Source organism: Gallinula chloropus (genome assembly GCF_964237585.1).
Source record: "Gallinula chloropus genome assembly, chromosome: 1".
In the NCBI taxonomy this organism is placed as follows: domain Eukaryota; kingdom Metazoa; phylum Chordata; class Aves; order Gruiformes; family Rallidae; genus Gallinula; species Gallinula chloropus.
In genome coordinates, this window is record NC_140085.1 from 36,745,187 (window position 1) to 36,767,762 (window position 22,576).

Consider the following 22,576-nt stretch of genomic DNA (forward strand, 5'->3'; position numbering starts at 1 on the left):
ATAGTCTTCCATTATCCCTTTGGCTTCATATGCCAAATATCTTCTCCTAACAATTGATACACATGGCCAATGTGCACAATTACAAATTCTTACATCTTTTTTTTAATTTTGAATTCTTTCTTAATACTATCAACACACCAGGTAAGTCACCAAATATGGGGTAGTGATGACATTTATCACTCTTCTTTGGAAAATGTCAACAGCTCAATATGGTCCTTAAAAAGATCAGGAAAAGGACCAGACAAAAGACACCAGAAAATGAAAAATAAAGGAAAAGTATTTTGTCCATACCTTTCATCATCTGGCAGTTCATCCTTGTCCTTCAACCATATAACTGTTGGTGCTAAGGTAGAATCATGTTTTATTATACACTCAAATGAAACTTGGCCATATCTCTGAATCACTTTGTATTCTGGCTGTTTAATTATCATTGTTGGATCTGAAATGTAAAACTACTATTAGATATATAGAAAGTCTGAAATTCTGCACTAACCTGTGATAAAAGAGTGATTTATTCCTTACCTTTAACTTCCAATTGCACCTCATTTTGTATCTTTCCTAATTCATTCCTTGCTACACATGTGTATGTACCAGTACTATCCTTTTGAGCCATTGGAATTTCCAAGGTTCCGTTATCATGGAAAACATACTCATTTCCACGCAAGATGCTCCCTCTCACTCCCTTAAACCTTTATAGAAAAAATAAGATCATTATCCAACATCATAGTTTAATTATGTTGTATTTTATTATCACAATCATATCATGAAATTTAAGATCAACTCTGTAGAAACAACTGTTGTTACATTAAGTATTTGTAATATTGTATTAGTGTATTGTAATCAGCATATATATATAAAAATACACTATTTTAAAATTGCAAAGAGAGTAAAAATATTTTTAAAGCTTTAAATGTTTGTTTCCATAGGTATCACTGGCTCTTTTTACATTACTTAAGAACAATTATTGCTTACCATTCAATTTCAGGCTTAGGTGAACCAAAATAAGCACAGTCTAGCAATGCAGGGCTATCTGCGATGACTTGATACAGTTTGTTAGCAGGAGTTAGAATTCTTGGTGGCTCAGCTGAAAAGACAAAAAATCTGGATATAGATACAAAGATACAAACTCAAAATACTAAGATGTCAAGAATGGCCTGAAGAATTATATGTTAACAACCTTCTCTGAATTTATTTCTGGTCTCAAGTCTAGGTCTGAATATGTTCTACTGCCAGTAGCCTGAGGAAATGTTAATGTAGGACAATTATCTTACAAAAAACAAATGCTTCTTCCCTGTTTACAAGTAAGAGGGATGGGCACCAAAGGCAATGATTTCATTTGGAAAATTTAAATCAGAGTATACTTCAAGAAGAGAAACTCCTGGGAACAGACTGAACTACATTATTCCAAACAAACCTTCAGGCAGAAAGATGTTGAGATGTATTTTTGGTGAAACACCTACTTTTTTTAAAGGAGCCATGGAAGCAAAGTGAATTCTTCCATTTAAAAGACCCCTTCTCTCACTCAAAAGATCTGTCAGTTCTTGCAGGAGAGTCTTTAGAGGCCATTCTGCCTAGGATTTTAGTACTAGCTTTGTTAAATTCAGCAAGAAGAATTAGAGAGGCCACATTAGTTTCTACCTAGAAACACATTATTGGGAGGCCTTGAGGACAAATTCGTAACAATCATGTCCCTTTCAGTTGCAATTTAGAGATCATCTATTTAAATGATCCAAAACACAAGAGTCAATGAAAGTGTACTGAAACATATTAACTTAAGGAATATTAATTCCTGCCTTATTTATTATACTTCCGTTTGCTTGATTTACTTAAACAAAGAGAGATAAATAAAATTTAAGTTTTCCTCAGCTTTCACACCTATCCAGCTTCTTTAGGATTAGTGAAACTCAGGAATGTCCTACAAAACCCAAATTATGTATATCCATGCTTTTTACGAGGCTTATTCCCACTGAAGGCCTCGAGCAAGGCTTAAGTACACAATCCATACAGTAGCAGAGGACAACTGTATGTGCAGGAAAACTGTAAAATAAAATAAACTCTGTATCTTACCCAGAACATTCACAAATGCATTTGCTAGCAAGTATCCATACTCGTTAGAAGCATTGCACTGATAGACTGCACTTGACCTTTCTTGCACCCGTGAGAAAATAATGGTGTCACCATCTACCTTCCTGCTAGGATCTTCTGGGGCAACTGTTGGTGTGAAGAAAAAAACACAATTATTTTTCCTGAAATGCTGTTGGATGATATCTTTTACACTTCTGAAAACTGTAAACAATTTGAAAGACCAATATATCCCTTTTTCTATTTCCCTGGGTGACTTTTCACTGGTCAAGATGTGAATTTCAGAATGATTAAGGAAGTTCTTCCAATTCTACAAATATTTAACTCCAGATGGTGGAGTTCCTATTTTTTGACTTTTTTACTGTTTGTTTTTCAAAGAAGTGAAGCCAAGATCATATTTTGCATGTATTATAGATGGAAAATACTGCTACGACAAGCTTCAGGCAGATACAGACAGTACCTAGAAAAAGTAAGGAAATATTTTTGAGTGTCAAAAGAAAATTACATTGAGTGTCAAAAGAAAATGACATTGGGACTTCAGGTTTCAGCTTTTCAAATAAGTTAATATACCCTAAATAATTATCCAAATATAAACCCAGCTGTATTCAGTTGAAAACTATGAGTAAAATGTAGATTAATTCTTTCTCACAAAATCAAGTGGTCACAAGAGCAGTAATTCAGTAGGTGGCACTCTTTCCCTTTTGTAAGAATTGCATAGTGCTATTTCCTCAACTGTTCTGTAGTAGTCTGAGCTGTTAAACAGCTCTTGCATCCCAGAAGAACCCAGAATAGAACTGAAAGTAAAATTCTGAGATAATACTGAAGCTGTCCGTTATGATACAACTGGATGAAGTTAGAAGGGTACAACAGAGAAAAAGCTCAGCTTGTAACACCAAACCAAATAAAAATGCACAAACTATAGTTTCATATTTAAAATAAAAGTTATATCAAAACACATTAATGTATTGCTAATATTGAAACACAACTTATTATTTATATAGTAATATTTTAAATGCATTTAAGCATAAATAAACACAGCATATTTTGGTTGCACCATCGAAGTTGACACCTGTATGTAGCAGTGGATCTTGAGAAAATACATTGTTTTGTGGAAGTCATTTTCATATAAAATCACTTGTTTCTTTTCATAGAAAAGATCAATTAATTATTTTTTTTAAGTGGCAAAGCGTTTTGATGCAAACAGTAGCTCGGTACTCGTGTGTAAAGAAAAAGGAGAAATCTCTCCCACATTTTTCTCAAATCTAATGTTATTGAAATCTCTAAGAGAGAAGAATGAAAAGGGACAGATGAAAGAAACCACACTTCTGAGCTCCTACTTAAGGAGTGAACAGTAAAGGCCATTTTGCATGCAAAGAAATTACATGATTTTCTAAATGGATGCCTCAAGAACAATTTTCAGCTGCATTTTAACTCTTTCATCACTCCATGTTCAAATCAGTATCACAAATTCAGAAATTTCAGAAAAGATGATACTACTGGAATTTTAAATGCTTATTCTCTGGGCTTTGGGATTGCTGGTACTTATTTTTCTCCTCTTCTCCTTACTTCCTATTGTGCTCCATGTTCCACGTTGCTTCCTATTCCATGCAAATGCCATTTTCATTAAAAGATCCACGGGCTGAAAATAGACTGAGCAGGTGAGTAGCCCAGCAGGCGGGCCAGTCAGCTGTGAGAAGAGGTCTGTTTCTGCATATAAATTATTACTAAATGGAAAAAACCCCACAGCCGCCCTCCCAGGAGGTAGGAGATCAATCCCAGCCCTTCCAGCCATGGCTACCTCCTGCCCTGGGCTCTGGGCTTCCCCCCATTCATGCCCACCAAATCCTACAGCATTTTCTGCATGCAGGAGTAGCTTTAATGGGTGCACAGACTCTCCCCCTCACACACACTCGCCCATATATAATACCTAACAGGCTGATGGTAGGGCCCCTTCAGAGACAGAAGCAATTAGAGTTCAGTCCTCCATGACTGAAGAAGGAATGAATCTTAAAAGAATGATCTAATCATTAAATTATCATATAAAAGAAAGGGAGAATTTTCCCTCTCCACTGCTGTATTTAAAGAAAAAAAAAAAAATCTCCCTCTCCAGTTATTCAGAGGAGGTAGATGCCTCTTCTCAGAAAAGACCTTCAAGCTGTAGGTCCCAAAGGGAACAAGAATAAACTGAGAAAAGTGTCAGGTTAGTCAGTGCTTCCTTTTGACTGGTCTGGCCACCTGCATGCTGAAGGGCACTGACTTTAGAACAGTTCCCGTTGAGACTGGCATCTATTCAACAGTCTGTCTCCTGATATACCTCATCCTCCCACGCACACCAACAGAGCCTATGTGTCTTTGCACATGTACTACACTCTGTTTTGCAAGGAAAGGCCCTAAAAGTTAGGTGCTGCATCGTCCAGCTGCTTTAAGGATCTTAAGTGTACACCGCTGTGCTCATGCACACAGAGTGGTTGAGGCTGGAAGGGACCTCTGGGGACCATCTGGTCCACCATGCTGTTCAAGCAGTGCCATCTAGAGCCATTTGCCCAGGTCTGTGTCCAAACAGGGGAAGGATCATGTCCCTTGACCTGCTGGCAACACTTTTGACTAATGTAGCCCAGGGTAACACTAGTCTCTTTGCCACAGGGGAACATGGGTATCTCATGGTCAACTTGGTGTCCACTGGGACACACAATCTTTTCTGCCAAGCTACTTTCAATCTGGGTGACACTCAGCATATGCTGATGCACAGGGTTGTTCCCCTCCAGATGCAGGACTTTGCCCCTAACCTTGTTGAACTTCCCAAGGTTCTTCTCAGTCCTTCAGCCTGTCAAGATCCCTCTGGATGGCAGCATTACCCTCAGTCATTCCTCTCAGCCTCATTTCAGCAGCAAAGTTGTGAGGTACACTCTGCCCCATGATCCAGATCATTTATTAAGTAACAGGGGTACAGTGCTAGTTATTGGCCTCCAACCGTGCCTCCAGTGGCACAAATCACTGATCACCACTCTCTGGGTCTGGCTGTTCAGTTTTTCTATCCATTTCACTACTTGTTTACCCAGCCCATACATCAACAACTTGTTGATGAGGATCTTACGGGAAACAGTATCAAAGGCCTCCTGCAGTTCAGGCAGAGAATATCTGCTACTCTTCCCTTCATCTACCAGGCCAGTCATTTCATCATAGAAATTTAGTGAGTTGGTTAATCACGACTTCCTCTTGCTGAAGCCACACTAACTATTCCTGATGGTTGTCTTGTTTTCAATGTGCCTGAAAACGGTTTCCAGAATGAGCTGCTCCATAACCTTCCCAGGGACCAAGGTGAGGCTGACCAAGCTTGTAGTTTCCTAGGTTCTCCTTCTTGCTCTTCTTGAAGACAGGAGTAACTTTGCTTTCCTCCAATCTTTGGACACTTCTTCCAAAGATTACTGAGAGTGGCCTTGCAATGACATCTGTCAGCTTCCTCAGCACTTGTAGGTGCATCCCATTGGGGTCCATGAACTTATATCTGTCTGGTTTGCTTAAGTATCAGGAAGAAGACCTGACCTTCTTCCATCAAGGGTACATCTCATTCCAGCCTTTCTCCCTGGTGTCTAGGACCTGGCATTCCTGAAGTCAAGGTATTGCTAGCGAAGACTGAAGCAAAGGCAGCACGCAGTACTTCAACTCTTTCCATGTCCTTTTTTGTCAGAGACTGATGGAAGGGCCACTCAAGCACTGCTTCTTTGCCTTTGCAAGGATTCTGGTCACATTACAGGATAGCTATGTGAGAAGAAGAAAATGCTTTTGACATGTTTGACAGTGATGGGCAAAATAGCAGAGCTACGTAATACCTAAAGGGGTTTGTATGATTGGGATAATGAATGAGGATTTGCTATAGGAGTTCTGCTACTGTAACAGATAATTGAACATGTGCACTCTAACAGCCAACATTTACTTGCAATAACATCAAGCCTCCGCTTATGAATATGTTTATGCCCTTTTGGACAAAGACCTGATTGCCTGCTTTCACTTAACTTTTCCATTGCTTTGTATAACAAGACAGCTTCTTGACTCTATAGACACATACAGCATGTTCCTGTATAGAGAAAGTATAAGTATTTCCATCAGATACTTTAGTGACAGTTAGTCGTCAGCACCCTGAAGATCATCTCTTTTTCTGAATGCATACTGCCACCTGTTTTATCAACTTGAGATGGCTCAAGTAATTATTTTTTTTATTATGTTTAAATAACCACTATTGCACCATTACTACTTTCTACCTGGTAAAAAAAAAAAGACAAAATGAAATGTGCTCTCTGAACAGAGGCAGTTAGAACACACTACTAAAACTGGAAGGAGAAAACCCAGATTTCATTGATATGTTTTACCCTTTTCCATTGAAGTGTTTCATTTTCCTCATCAATTTCAATTGCTGGTCAATGTACCTTTACACAAATTCAGGAAGCTAAACACAGTGAAGAACAGAACAACTGTCAATTGCTGATACAGTATAAAATAACATGTTATCAGTCCAAAGAAATAATGGAAGCTTCAGCCTGATCTGTAAGAGAGATGTATTTTAGGCAGAAAGCTATTAAAGCGTGAAATAGGTCTACTGACTTTAAACTATTTAGCTCAGATCTTTAAGCTCTGTGTAAAATTGGGGAAAAAAATCCATTAGTTGGAGCTGGGGGCTTTTTTAACTTAAGCAGAAAAAGAGAGCTTTTATTGTGAGGGTGGGTCAGACCCCAAATCAAGAAATGATGGAGTCTCTGTCCTTGGAGATAGCAAAAATCTGTCCAGACACACTGATGAGGAGGCGGATGCAGTTAACAGCCTGCTCTGAGGAGGCAGATTGGACTAGATGTTCCTTCCATCCTCAACTATACCATGATATTGTGGTTTTAAACAAACAGTGTAGATTTAAAATAATTCACTGGGAAGGAGGTAGATACCTTTGATTATGATTCTGTAATTTTTTGTTTGCAAAAAAAAATTATCTAAAAATGTGACGTTCACCATTCCTGAAGCTGGAGTCCCTTATATTATTATCACATTCTGAAACACCAGCTAACATCAGAAGTTCTCAGCTCTGCTTACTTAGGTGCCAGGTCCTAGAGGGCACTGAACTAGGATGGGTTTTGTTGCCTGAGAAGTGTGATGTAACCTAAGGTGGTATTTTACTTTTTTTTTTCCTAGAAGCATGATGTGGATTACAATCCACTTGCAGGATATGTGAGTACTGTTTCCTGTTCTATAGCAAAAATGCAGCAGTCATCTTCAGATGCTGTACTAGAGAGTCCCTCTTGCCTGAAAACAAGCTGGAAAAGAAAGGAACAATATGACTTTGCTGCTTTTCCCATGTCACTGAGAATGCATCCATCTTTGGCCTGTCTAAGAACCAATCTTACCTAGATCAGTAAATTTTCACTGAAAAACAGTGAGAACTCTTTGAGAAAGAGCAGAAATATTCACTGCTGTCTTTAGATGTCTGCATCTTCTTTAGCAAATCAAAGTTATGAGTCAAAAGTAATCACTCCTGCTATGCCTCCACAGTGACTACATAAGATTGTTGGAAAACAAATTAATAACACAAAGTCTGTTGTTTAAGTGTATATAGTGCTTAGTCACTCATTTCTTCAGTAAACCTGAGTTATCATTTCGCATCAGTGGCAGAATATTAGCTTCTCAGAGAAGCTGAGACAATTACTTGATTTAGAATTTTATACTGAACATTTGTTGTTGTAGTTCTACTATTAATGTAGTCCTGTCCTTAAGTTTCTGTACAAATAATAGTGAATCTAAATAGAAGCAGAAGATTAATACTGCCACTTAAGCCATGGTTTTCAACAACTCTAACTTCAGAGATAACTTTGAAGACCCTGTTATCGTGGAAAAATATGAAGAAAGCAGAAACATAAGGTTAGGTGGTGGGTTTTTTTCTGACAGGAATGTAGAAACATATGGTCCTTGTATAGTGATGCTCATGCACGCTTTTCAAGTTCTGACAGGATCACCAGATCACTTGCATTATAGTCAATTTTGCTAGAAGTATCCAATCATTCTTCCTAACCTGCTTCTTTTTACTCACATTTATGAGTAATTTATTAATACAGTAATGATTAAAAAAAAGAAAAATCTCTGTGCTTAAAACTAACTACAACTGAATGACTGAAATCACATTTTTGAAGTATAATTTTTATAACTTTGGACATTTGTTTTCAGACAGATTAACCAAGAGGAGAATGTGACAGAACCAGGACTTAACATCATCAGCCAACCGGCCATGAAAACTGGGAGGAGCAGCCAGTGTGCAATCACTGAGATGGCTTGCTAAGAAGACAAGTCCCTTATGGAGCGACCTCCTGGTTTTCTGTCGATCATAAACCATACAGTCTGTGAATGAGCATCCAGTTAACATCCTATCGGACTTGTGTCATAACATTTGAGAGCCCAAAGCAGGGACCATTATGCAAGACAGAGCTGTTCTCTCACATCTCTAATCATATTGTTTAAGTATCATGTAATGTATTTAGAGAATGTTCAGTGACTAGAATCTTTTTCTTTGGGGGTCAGCTGGCTGGAAACTGTGCTTTTGGGGCTGAACACAAAACTGGCAGTGAAACAGGAAGAGTAGGCAGTATGGTGCATCAGACACAGGGTCAAACCAAGACTGAACCTAAGCAAGAAAAAACAAGACACTTCAATCCAGTTTTGCTTTACTCTTCCCCTTACAGTGAACTAACAAAGATATAATTCTGGAAGAGATGGGACACAGAAGAAAACACTCTTTTCTTTTTCTTACCAATCTCACTTCCTCCTCAGCAATGTGTTTTCCTGTGGCCACTGAAATCCTAATTTCCAAATTTCTAATAGTACTTTAACCTCCATAGGGACAGCAAGGTATTACCTGCACTAGCCATCAAAGGTTTTCCTATCTGCTGCAGATCCTAGGCCAGATGTACAATTCCAACACAGTGATGGTAGAAGCGGTGGATGAATTGCTGCCTTGGTAGTCCTCTCCAAGACCGAACTCCTCAGTGCATAGAGTCCAGCAGATTTCTGCCCACTCTCCCACGGCTGCAGTGAACAGCTTGTGTGTGTACTCACAGAGAACAGGATGGATGACGAGTCTCTGAGCCAGGGATTATCAAGGCCTTTAATGAAGGAAATCCAAGGGCTAATGTTTCTCTCTTCAATTTAATGTGATTACTAACGGAGACTAACTAAAACCTAAAGTTCAAAGTGAAATGTGATATAAACAAGCAAAGAACATTTTAAAAGAAGATAAACAGTGCCTTCAGTGTACTACTTTGTATAAACCTAAGTGTGTGTATTTAATATTTAATAGCTCATCATGAGCTATAAACCACTGAACCAATAAATTAGCCTTTTGTGCAGTATTTGCAATGCCTTTCTGAAGTCCAATTATGAAAGTGCTTCTCCTTCCCAATTAATCGGGGTTGTTACCTTCTTAAAAGTTGAGATACTTTATGCATGGTTTCCCTTTTGTAAAACCATGCTGAATATCTAAGCAGTAAAACACCGGATTACGCAGCGGTATAAATAATGCAGATCTTGAGTGTTCATTGAAGCAGGAGGCAAGGCAGAGTCATGGCCTGAACTTTCAATTGCTACTTGCCAAAATAACTCTAATTGACCTCAATGGGACCGTGCATGTGAGTTCAAATTACTCCTGTGAGTAAACATGAAGAGGTTAGGTCCTTATCACTCCAGCATGTCTAAAGCAGCTTGCTTTTCAGACTTGCTGGTTTTATTTTAAGCATTATTGTTAAAGAAAAGAAATTAAAATATTTCAAAGGAACCTAAAATCTTCCTTTAAAAATATCTTTTTATTCTGGTTAATATAATTTGGAACAAAATTTACACCATTGCAATGTTTTTTCTCATAGGTGCTTAAGACACTTTTTATTCTTCCCTTTCCATTTAAGCCTCACCCTTTGAGTGAGATATGGATGAATGGTTCTTGTCTTCAGCATTCCCCATCCTTGTCTGACTTTATCATGGAGAAACAAAATCGGAAGAATTAAGCATCTCCCAGTCGTGCTTCCCAATAGAAAATTAAAGTATTGCAAACAGATTACTGGGCCACAGGAGGCACATTGTGGGATATATGATGACAGCAGGCTTTTGAAATTCAAATGGAGCTCTTTTTCTTTGAAATTCTGCCATGGGTGTAGCGCTCTCAGCACTGCCCTAAAGCTGAAACAGCTGTTTCAGTTTCCTTTTACAGTGATTTACTAATCATTCAGTTGGAAGTAGAGTGGCTTAATTTTCTAATTTGAAACAAGTGAATAAAACGACACACTTTTTACTTGGTAGTTTCCAGACCATCTTTTGATATCTCAGAAGAATACAAAATCACAAGCATCTTAAGAACTGCATTTTCTGTGATTGTGAGGCTTCTCAGACCCAGTGTACTGGAACATCCAGTAAACTTGCACTTAAGCATGTAGGGTGGCTAGAATTTCAGCTTTTCTCATCAGTGAAAGTGATTTTTGACATAAGGCTGAGCTACCCAGTTATTTATTTTCTGTGTTTGTTTCCTTTTTTTTCCCCCCTATTGAAGTTGAGCGGGTAATTTAATTAAAGTATCCTAATTTTTACAGAGTTTCTTTCAATAAGACTCTGTGTACTGTTCCCTTGAGACCAACCAGTCAACATTTGATGCCCTTGTACTTGGAAAATTCAGTGGCATCCTTCAGCTGCTTCTGTTTCTTAATGTTTCACTGCTGTCCTGCAAGAATGTAAAATGCATCATTGCTTTTTGGAAAATGCACTTGTCTGTCATTTGAATAGCATGTCCTACAGCTTTGTCAGGGAGGCACTGTGAGGCAAAGGTGGGTTTCATAGCCATGTGAAAATGAATTTGCTACTCAGGGGGTCTGAAGAGAAGGGTTAAACTATCAGGACACCAAGATAAAGACCTACTCAAAACAGGTCCCAGAAAGTTAATGGTAAAGACATAGAAAATAATGAGGAAGATGAGACCAGCCAAAACCAAGAAAGAGCAGGACAGGTACCAAATTTCAATTCTGAAGTACATGCTATGATACATGTATGTAGATTATACACAACAAAAAATTACATTGATATTCTCCTCTTTTTTTTCCTGGATTACTTACCATTGTTTGTTGAGGTAAAAATACCTCTCTGAAATGTTGATTAATGTCAGTTGCTATTTCCTAGAGTCTTAGTGTAGAGAATCCTCCTCCATGTCCCAAACTCCATGATATTTACTTCACCAACAGACTTAAAACACCTCCTGAAACTCCTGAATGTTACACTGTCTTATTTTCAATAGGTCAGCACAGACCAATGATTTAGAGTACAGTATCTCTCTTGAGTCAGCAGGGTAGATTGTTATTTTTACACTGGGGGAATCACAGAATGACAGAATGGTTTGAGCAGGAAAGGACCTTAAAGATGATCTAGTTCCAACCCCCTGCCATGGGCAGGGACAGCCTCCACTAGACCAGGTTGCCCATAGTTCTATCCAGCCTGGCCTTGAACACTGACAGGGAGGGGGCAGCCACAACCTCTCTGGGCGACCTGTGTCAGTGACTTACCAGTAAAAAATTTCTTCCAAATATGTAATCTACCCTCTCACAGTTTAAAACCATTCTTACTCATCCTATCACTGCACTCCCTGACAAACAGTCCCTCTCCATCTTTTCTGTAGGCCCCTTCAGGTATTGGAAGGCTGCAAGAAAGTCTGCTTGGAGCCTCCTCTTCACCAGGCTGAACAACCCCAACTCTCTCAGCCAGTCCTCATGGGACAGGTGCTCCAGGTAGAAGAAACGGGTGTGATTTTACAGCACAGACTACACTGAGTCCAAAACCAACTGACAGCACATTGCAGTGTTCTCCAGAACGTTCTTCCCAAGTACAGTTGTGCTGTATATGGCATCTGTCTCATGTCTGTCATACAGCAACACTGCAACAATTAAGTGACTCAATCACCAAATCAGGGTTGCTTTTCCTACCCATGCACAGGGAAACAGCTGTTCCACTGCCTTAGGGGTTCCTTTTCTTTGACACCTACTTGGCACAAGCTGTTTGCCAGGCACTCGCTGACGCATCCAGTCAGTTTTGCTGCTGCTGCTTTTTTGTGCTAAAGCCTAGCAGGCTCAAACATACCCAGATCTGCAAATCCTGCACCACTGCTCTGCACATCCACAGAGGTGAGGACTTGACTTTTTTATGCCACCTTTACAATTCCTAGACAACACCAGTGTTACAGCAGCACAACAAAAGATAGGTGCATCAAACGTGACTGCCACAGCAACACAGTGGTAAAAACGAGACCCCTGTCAAAGGGGTGCACCTTTGTTACTATGGCCACAAGGATACCACCAGCAGAACACCAGAGAGAATAACCAGGAGTGTCACTAATTTGAGTGCTCTCAAGCACATTAGAGGCACATTTTGTTGTTCCACTTTTATGAACCACAGTTATTTTTATCACCTCATTTATGATTTAGTAATAACTGACAGGCAAAACCTACTCAAATACAAGCTCTTCATTTCTATTTGAAAAAACACCCTGATATTCCTCATATTGTCTTACTCATCCTCCCATAAGGTAATTAAGAATCTTACTTGCTATGGGAACACCATTTGCTAACCAGCTTATATTAGGCTTTGGGTTGCCATTAGCTCTGCAGATCAATGTCCCATCTTCTCCAGGAGACAAGACCAAGTTTCTGGGTGCTGTTATCCAGTATGGAGCAGCTGGGGTTAAGAAGAGAAACACAGCAATCATTCTCCATAATTATGCACAGAAAATCATAAGGCACAGTCATGGTAACCAGAAGATAATTCAAACAAGGTATGTATAGATATAGACTTGCACTGTTAACAATTTTTTACATATACATATGTATGTAATGTTCAATGATTAGCTGGTAGATTATGCTTTGACAAAACAGAGTTATTTGCTACCCACTGCATTAAAAAGAGGGGGGGGGGGGCTTTCTTCTTCAAAATTCTGAGACAAGCAAAAACAGCTTCTTTGTTTCATTTAGGGTTCCCTGCTTTGAATCTAATTTGCCTTTCATACAGAAAGCCAAATTGATCTGAGTATGACATCTGCAGAGACTAGACTGGTCTCTTGACTAATTTCAGAGATGGCCACGCTCACAGTAATTAGGCTGTTAAAAACAAATTCAGGTTTGATTACACAAAAAGATTTCATGTTAAGGGTGAAATTCAGAAATAGCAAAATCTTTGGCCTCACTAAATTCAATGGGAGATTGCAGTGGGGCCAGATGTTTGTTTACCTGAGACAGTTGAAAACAAAGAGAAATCAAAACGGATGGAATACTGTCCTTAGCAAAAGATATTCATCTATGTCTCCATCTCTTTTACAATAAATAACCACAATTAGCATATGTTATCACATCTTGCAATTAAATTACAGATTTTGGATTGATGGACAGATGCAAACAGAAAATTAAACTTCTGTTCTTAAAAAGGAGTTTGAATGTGATCATGAAATGATGCTGGTCTACAATAAAATAAATGGCTATTTAGCATGCAAAGTAAGCACTACACTTGATTATTTGAATGACTAATTAGCTGTCATTCCAGGTTTTTGTTTCATGGTACTCAAAACATACTTAGAATTCCTATTTGGACAAACTGCAAGTGTTTTTAGAACTAGCGAGATGTTATCTTGTATTAAAAAAACATGACAAAGATACAAAAATGAAAATTTTAATTAAGAGAGAAAAGGAAGAAGAATATAAGACCACAAGACAAACAGTAAAGTAGAGAAGAGAAAGAATCTGGGCTATATGAATGGAGAGCAGGAAAGATGGAGAAAGATGAAGAGAGACAGGAGGAAGATACAAAAAACAAGGGAAAGCAACAGTCTAGGTCAAAGAATCTAACATAAATGTAACACTGGCACAAGCTAAGAAATTATTTTACTTCTATTATAGTACAGTCTCCATTTATTCCATTGCTTTACAAAATAAGATATTTTTTAAAAAGAAGATATTAGAGATAGGAAAGTCTTTCCAGTGCTAGAATTCAGACAGTTTATTGATATGTCCTCGGGGCTGTATTTTTATTATAATCATTCATCCTTTCAGCTGTATTTTAACCTAGAAAGCTTACCTCAGTCTTACTTTCTGGTCACTGACAATATTGCATTAAGGCTTATTTTAGTATTACCTTTCACAGTTACTGAAATGACATGATGAGCAGAGCCTAATATATTTCTTGCTATACATTTGTAGTTCCCAGAGTCAGCTTCAGAAACATCTATAATCTTGAGAGTTTTCTTAAAGTTTTCAAAAAATGTTCTGTTAGCTGGTAGTTCTCCACCCTCTTTAATCCAGCGGATTACTGGTGTGGGTCTGGATAAACAAAAGCACAGGTCAAACTTAGGGACTGGGGAAAAGGAAGATGAGAGTTCAGTGTATTAAATTTTTTAACATGTATTTTACAAATAATTATTTTAAGAGCCTTTAACTAGATTTTGGGGGATGTCCAGCAAATGTGCAAACTATGCCAGCATTTGTTTCTAGGAAATGACAAGCCTCACTAACACTGTCAATGGCCATCTGTTCATAGCCCTAATAATTATAGAATACATGTGTCTGCTGATTAATCTAAAAACCCCAATGGTTAAAAAAATGTGTACAATTGTAGTTCAATCTTATTGTACTTATACTATTAAACTGATGCTCATTGTGCTTTAAAATGTAGTTTCTAGATGATGAGATGTGTAATTGTTCCTCATTTGAGCTTCATGAACATCATAAATTTTACATCAGTGCAGATATAAGTTACCTGAGCTTATGATACTCCCAGTCATCAGTGTGGTTTGGCTAGTGGTGCTGATCAGGACACGGGAGCAGGCCACAGCTGGGATAGAAACACTGCACTGATGCTTGTATCAAGCTGTGCATAAGCGTGCCCCATGGAGCTTATGCAAGTGAACACATGTGCATGATGCCATGCTGCATCATTTATAAATAATGGCTTTCCTTATGACTATCTCAGAGTTCTCTGTGTTATATACTTGTGTGCACTGTAAACGTGCTTCCAGTTCCTGAAATAGGTACTAAAGATTTTGCACTTCCTCATGAACTTCTGAGAATCTATTCTCAGAAGCTAAATTGCTTTTTAGTCATTTTTTAGTTGCACAATAACCAGCAGAGGCAAACTGGCATTACATTGAAAAAACAAGTACCAATTAAATGCAATTACAATGAGAAATTAGATGTAAGGAGCTGAAGGTATGTTCTAACAACTCCCACCTAACTGATCTACTAAGTAATTATTAGCATATGTAAGCAGCTTCTTCAGATTAGACCAGCAGATTCTTATCTATTTTTATACAGATAGCCTTTAGGAAAAAAAGCAGAGGCTTGATTCCTGAGTCCAATTCTGCAGATGTGTGTCTGTGTTTACCCTATGGCATTTCTTGTTTGCATCCTTTAAAAAAACAATACTACAACCTGAATTCTGCACATAGGGTTCAGGGATAGGAGAAAGCAGAGGCCATACTTATCTTCAGTTACCTGCTGATGCCCAAGTAAACAGTGAACCTCTTTAAAAGAACTCCTTCCATTTCACATTTCTGCTTCTATGAAATCCATGAGCTTATACAGTGGTAACATTTTACGCAACTCTGAAATGTCTCTCTCTATTTCTGTATTTTTATTTTTAAAAACCCTGTCTAAAAATGTACTCACAGTCCTGCTGCAATGCACTCCAACAAAAGTACATTTCCTCTGAGTTCCACTTTGGTACTTGTGCTACCTGTTGGTGTTAGAAGAACTGGCTGTCTCTCTGTAACTGGCTTTGCTGGAACAAGAAAAAAAATAAAAGAATTAATTTCTAAATTTTATTTTAATACTGATCACATGCATTTTGGACAGAGATTTTGCTCCACATTGGCTGTTTAATTAAAAACTGTTGTGTTACACAACCACACAGCTCAACAAATTAGGTTTTTGACAGACATAACATATCTCAACTTGTTAAACGCTATCATTTTGAACACATACATGAAAAATGTTATTATTAAAGATGTGAGCAATTGATATACAGTTTTTATATAGTCAACTACGCAGCCAAATGGATGGATGCTGAGTCTTAATCCTAAGAAGCCTTTATGTACTTCAGCAGAACTAGTACGGGGAGTAAGAGGTCACGGATGTGAGTCATAGTGTAAGACTGATAGCCAAGAGCTTCCATCTTCCAACTTCTGGGCTTCCATCAAAACACAAATAATACAAAGTTACTGTATTCAGAAATATAAATTTAGGGGATAAAAGGTGCGCTGCACTTTGCAATCTGCTTCGTTCAATATTTTCTAGACAACGTGAGGCATCTTTTCAGAAGTTAATTCTTGTTTTCTCCTCTTACTATAAATTTGACTTTAATTCAAGCTGTTCCCCAGTCTGGTAATAAAGAACCATTGATTAGCCCACAAGAAGAAACCACAGTAAACAGACAGCTATAAATATGAGACCCATTTCTGACACTATACTCTGATGGCTTCTGAAGTGTTATGGCATTTCATGTGCCCTCATGGAAGACAGAATACGAGTGCTTCCTGTAATAACAGAGTCCCTTCTGTAAATACTCTAACGTTCTTTTATAGCAATTTAAAAATATCGGCTAAAATTGCTCTGAAGTGCAGTAGTAGTCCAAATCATTACAGTAAGTTACTGTATTTTTTAAAAAATGTGAGTGGAAACATAATAAACTTGTTTATTAGGGTACAGGATTTATTCATAGATTAACATAAATAGAACACCTAATTTTAATACACTATCTGCAATGCATTCCTTAAAAACTAGTACACAAACAACTTAAAGTTGGGAGAAAAGGGTGATTTAGATTCAAGAACACAGTTGACAGTCACAGACAATAACTAACCTACCCAATTTAGCACTGCTAAGGACTGCTGACTCATTCTACAAGACTACGCAAAATTCAGAAGAATGGTATTTCTGAGTTGTGAGGCAACTGTACGCTGCCTTCCTCACTAACTGCAGCTAATATGTCATTCTGTGTTCAAGTACATACTTCTTGTTTGTTCCTGAATGACAGTTTATTTTTATGCAGAGAATTAATATATTCTGTGCCCCTGTTTTATTTTAGATTCCCGTAAATTCTGGTTTAATATGTAAGCCTCGTTTGACAAGAAAACAGACAAAAATAGAATAAATACCATGTATTTTCCATCCATCTATCTATCTATCACACATAATATCAAATGGAGAGTCTAGAACCACAAGTGCGATACTAGCAGTGTTGCTCCAAAGTCATCCTCACTAAACACATGCATCAACCTGTTCAGGAGGATTTAATTCATAATAAACAAAAGACCATTCAACATAGATTAATGTAAAGATCAGCTTAAACACCAGACAAACAAAACTCATCTTTCCCCTACAAAGTTATTCGTACAGAAAGTATTAAAGTGTTTAGATTTTAATTCATTCCAGTTTTACACTCATGAAATATGTTAGAAATGAATGTTACATTCAATAAGCTATTAAAGGTGGAGTGCATCCATTAAATGATTAATTGTTGTTATTTATTATGCAGTATGTGATATTGAATAGTCCTAGTGATAATGAACATATCAAACTACTTGGTAAATTGGAGGAAATATATAAAAAAGGAACACAGAGTAGAAGCAATCAAATAAAACATTTTTTTAAATCTGTCCCAGTGTGAAAGGACTAATTTTTAATAAGATTTTATTTTTTATGAGCCATTGAAACATTAAATCACACTGCACAGTCCCTTTCTAAAGCATGTATTATCACCAGCACTAAGAGATACCTTTATTAGAAACTGAAAAGGGAGTAAAAGGTTAAGTAGCCATGGAGGTGAAGTTAGTTAACTAAACGCTACTGCAAAACAGAGAGTATCAGTGGGGACCAATATAACTCACCACCATAAATATCAGTGTCACTCAAATTAGCAGCTATAGTGTCATTCAATGAGTCCACTGAAATAAACAGAATATCATGAAGAATGCATACCAGAGGGATAAATCAAAGTTCTGGGAATCAAAAGGTGATGATAATGGCCACGGCGAGTTAATCAAATGATTGATTAATTTGTTTCAATAAGTTACAATAATCATAGTAACTTGATAATCTGGGACAAAAGAAAACCAACTGAAATCTTGTTTTCTACACTTCAATTTTTCATTATTTCAAATCTTACAAAACATTTTTTCAAAGGACAAAGCCTTATAAAGGGAAAAAAATTACAGCTTTTAAAATTAATTATCTGTCAGAAAAACTGGAGATTGCATGTTAAATTTATACAGCGATGCAATTTCTTATTCAGAATTAAAATGACAACATTCCCCAGCGTAACACTACATAACTTTGGCAAATAAGTTGAAAATTCTGGATAAATACCATGTAAGTATGCAATTAGGTAATGCAATACCTACTTGAAAAGACTTTTACAGAAATGGGTTGTTTCTGCTGTATAGTTTGCGTATGATTAAATCTTGCATAGCAGATATAGTCCTCACGGGTGTCTTCTGGTTGTACATTAGAAAAATAAAGGTCTCCATTCAGACCTTGGGAAACTCTTTCACTTTGAGGCAGCCTTTGGAAAGCTAAGGGAAAACAAGAACACATTTATCTCAATTATACTACACCATTATTATAATCTGCAGACTCCGCATTTTCTGTTACACTGATTGTGGGTTTGTCAATACATAAACCTTTCTGAGTTTCTTCTCGAGCTCCCTTGTCTTCCCATTCTTACCCACTGGGTTAATCTACAGCTTACATTAAGATCTCCAGCTGCTTTTGGCTTCAGGCTCTTGGGCTGCATGTCTGCTTGTTTCTTCATTTCTACCGAAATGGAAATCATGTGAATTTTAACTTAGGGTGAAACTCTACCATCTGTGGTCTTGGTAAGCAATGATCAACTATGTAGAAACACTGCAAAAAGCAAACTAATTCCACGTAAAAAAACAAACTCACCATTATCCATCCAAAATATTATAGGTGGTGGTAAGCCAACCGGAGGTCTGCAGTGTAGTACAAGTGAATCACCTTCTCGAACCTGATTTGGTTCTAGCTTTTCTTTTGTCCACAAAGGGGATCCTACAGAAAACAATTTTAACATATATACAATCTATGGATTGAGAAAGATTCCAGAATTAGAGAAAGAAATGCACATAATATTCCAGAAAACAGATGAACTACATGCATCAGAAAGTTAAGTCCCATCGTGTTTGCTACAGATTTAATTTTTGTTCTTTTTTATGTTTTCTTGGGAGAAAAATAGGTTTTTTTCAAAAAACATTTTGTACAACAATGATTTGCTGGAAGTATCATCAGTTGATTCAAATTCTTTTGGCTACTCGCTGAAGGTTCTATAAAAGCATATTGGAAAGTTTTAACGATGATGGTGAAAAAAACCCTCATGCACTAAATTAGAAAAAAAAGAGGTAAACCTTCACATAACAGTACTATACACAGAATTATACTAAAAGATGTAGGAACAAAACATTTTAAGCTGAGAAGCTTGAAAAACTGATCTCAGATGAAAATCACATAAAAAGACATAGAAATAATCAACCATTTTTTTAGCTTTATTTTCTTTTTGGTCCAAATCTGTTCTGTATTGAAGCTATTATAAAAACTGTGTGTTAATGTGTGTTAATGATTTAAACATTTTATTCTAATTGTAGCATTATATATGCAACTCAAATTTAAAAATTAAAGGTCATCCAGATGTACTATAAAGAGTCATGAAAGCATTTTGACTATTACATTTTCTAAGGACTATTCGAAAGAACCTGCAATACATTATTAAACCTGAATATCAGAAACTACACAACACCTTCTAACAACATCACTTTGATGAAGACGGGGAAAAAAGTGCCAAACATTCATAAGAAGCAAACCAAAATGTTTCACATTCTATGAGTATTAAGAGCTTCACTTACTAGAAGGCCTTATAACGATATTGTTGGAAATGGCTGCTCCTCGTTCATTCCTTGCTGTACACTGGTATACTCCTTCATATGCTTCTGCCTTCCCACCATTCATAATATTTATGACAAGGGTCCCTGAATTTGGTTTCATTGTTACCTGTGCATCTTTATCTATATCAAAATGAGTTCCATTGCGTGTCCAGGAGAAGCTAAAATAATTACAAAAACCAAAAATAAATGTTTCTTGTTCAGTTGTCTTGTGTAGATTGTATGGAGAGAAAGAAGAAAAAAGCAATTTTCAGTAATACATGGTGTTTTTTCTTTAGAAGATAAGACCTGTTCCCAAACTAAATTAACTAATAAAGTAATAAAGCATTTTTTACTATAAGAAATCTGGCAATACTGTAAGATAAAAGGTTTGACTGAACTTGTTAACAGGAGCTGTTTAAAAGTCAATATTTAATAAAAAAAATACATTAAAAGATTCTGAAGTTAATCGCATATGGAAAAGAACTGATTTTCTTTCTCCTGCAGATGATACAGTAACATCTGTGAGAACTGATATTGCTAAAGCTGCATTAGCATTTCCATTATAAAACCTATTGTTGAAAGGTTTTACAAACCTGCCTTTAAAAACTTGCTCTGGGCTGAAATGTGTCATCTCAGGTCCCAGCAGGAAACCATCTCTTTTAATTGGTTTGGGGCCGTTTTAAAGTTATGCAAGGGAATTAAAGACCGTGTGCTGAGTTTGACTTCGCTACTGCAACACAACCAACCGCGACTCCTTAAATGAAATCCTGCAGTTTGGAATCCCACAGTTCATCTAGTAATTTTATACTGGTGTTACTCAAAGCAAGATGTTTTGAATAGTAGTCACTAAAAATAAATTAGAACTCCTTTTAAAAAATGCAGGATGCACAGAAGCCTTATGCTTATGCCTTGTTAATGGCCAAAAGCGTAGTTACAGAGAGCTAGACCGATGCCTGCGAAGTGCTGACCCCTCACCGGTTCTAATGTTCAGAACAGCAAGTTTCATACTTGTTACAGTTCAGCTTCATCATCTTAAGCACAAACACCATAAATGCTCACTGGCTAGACCTCATCCTAAAAGTATAAATAAATACCATACCTGAAAAGCTCAAATTTTAAGTGACTTAAAGTTGTGCTCTGACTTTCTGCAAGTAGGAGGTCAAGACTGGATGTGCTATTTGCACTTTGTGGTGGGGGAGAGATGAAGAAATGGACCTGACCAGCAGAACTACACCCCACTGCCGTGTTTTTAGGAGGACTAGTGTGCATAGTGAACCTAAAGTAACCTGTTTGTTAAGACTCTGAGGGTGAAGCTGCAGAACGTGGGTTTTCTGTAGTCCTCTGCTACCTGTAACCCCAAAGGATTCAGGGAACTGCAATGCAGCTTCAAATGAGAGGTGGCAAATTCAGTACAAAACTATAAGCTTGAGATACATGAGAGTCAGAATCTTTGCCACTCAAGCTGTAAGTAGTAGCACATCCAAAACCTTTATGTCAGCTCTCACCAACAGGAAGTTTCCCTGTTTCAACAAACAATTCACACTCCAGTTCATCTTCAACTTCAGCTCTTCGAACCAGGTCAATTTCCAGTATGCATGTGCAGGTCATTGAGACTGATGGACCAGACTGATTACTGAAATAGATTACTTGGATGTCGCATCTTCAAAAATAAGCAAAGCTAAACATAAGCTTATACAACTCATCAGAAAATTCTGTACATAAATCGTATCACTTCCTCTGTGGCAGGAGAACAAAGTGAGCCACCGAGATGAGACTGTACAGCAAAGAAGCCCTGGCATGTGACTCAGATACATCTGTCGCATGGACAGTGCTCTTGTTCTCTCAGGTAAATCCAACCCAAAAAAGGCATTCAGGAAAAACATCTACAGAAGCAGTACAGTTGTCTCAAAGTGCACAATAATCAGCTGATCCTCCAGGATAACACCCAGACTTTTGAAAATGGCATTGTGCCTGCTAAATTAAAATGCTGGTGAACAGCAGCTAAATGGCACTCCTACCACTAAAAGGGCACTACAAAGGGTGAGAGGATCACAGATAATCTCTATCTTCTCCTTTCTGCTGCCCAGCATGACAGTGACCACAATCCCAAGGCAATCAGAAGGAATAGTGTAGAAAAAACCTGGTTATTCAGAAGTAGTATATTTAATGAGCTCTCTGTGTGTCTGAATGAACAATTATAGACTGACCTTGCTAGTAAATCGTAGCATAACACTACTGAGAGTGCACATTTCTCTTTATACCCTCTGAAACCAGCAGTGATTAGCTAGCAATGACAGAATGCATCATGGCTACTGCTCTTTCCAGTGCAGGCACTCAGCCTCTTGAAATGAGTAATTTTTTCAAGTATTTCAAAATACTGAAACAGGGTCTTGAAATGGAAGATGATCAGGAATCCCATCTATGAACAGGGTTCACCATTTCTGCCACAACCCAAACTTAAGGCCATTAAATATACTTGGTAAATCACGGCTACTGATCATTGAAACTGATACATGTTAC

The 22,576-nt window shown here is 37.5% G+C and overlaps 1 protein-coding gene across 11 annotated transcripts in view; it reads right to left on the reverse strand.

The window, feature by feature from the left end:
- NRCAM (neuronal cell adhesion molecule) overlaps positions 1-22,576 on the reverse strand; it is a gene marked incomplete at both ends in the record, with an annotated part of 67,328 nt that overhangs the window by 39,868 nt on the left and 4,884 nt on the right. For 8 of the 11 annotated variants that reach the window (XM_084260903.1, XM_084260902.1, XM_084260900.1 and 5 more), the window contains 11 exons: positions 292-439; positions 523-689; positions 973-1,084; positions 2,068-2,211; positions 12,685-12,816; positions 14,263-14,447; positions 15,792-15,903; positions 18,011-18,067; positions 18,524-18,694; positions 19,068-19,190; positions 20,039-20,235. In XM_084260903.1, coding sequence (XP_084117029.1) covers positions 292-439; positions 523-689; positions 973-1,084; positions 2,068-2,211; positions 12,685-12,816; positions 14,263-14,447; positions 15,792-15,903; positions 18,011-18,067; positions 18,524-18,694; positions 19,068-19,190; positions 20,039-20,235 — 1,548 coding nt within the window. The remainder of the gene's footprint in view (positions 1-291; positions 440-522; positions 690-972; positions 1,085-2,067; positions 2,212-12,684; positions 12,817-14,262; positions 14,448-15,791; positions 15,904-18,010; positions 18,068-18,523; positions 18,695-19,067; positions 19,191-20,038; positions 20,236-22,576) is intronic. The other 3 variants (XM_084260898.1, XM_084260907.1, XM_084260906.1) reach the window with 2 other exon arrangements.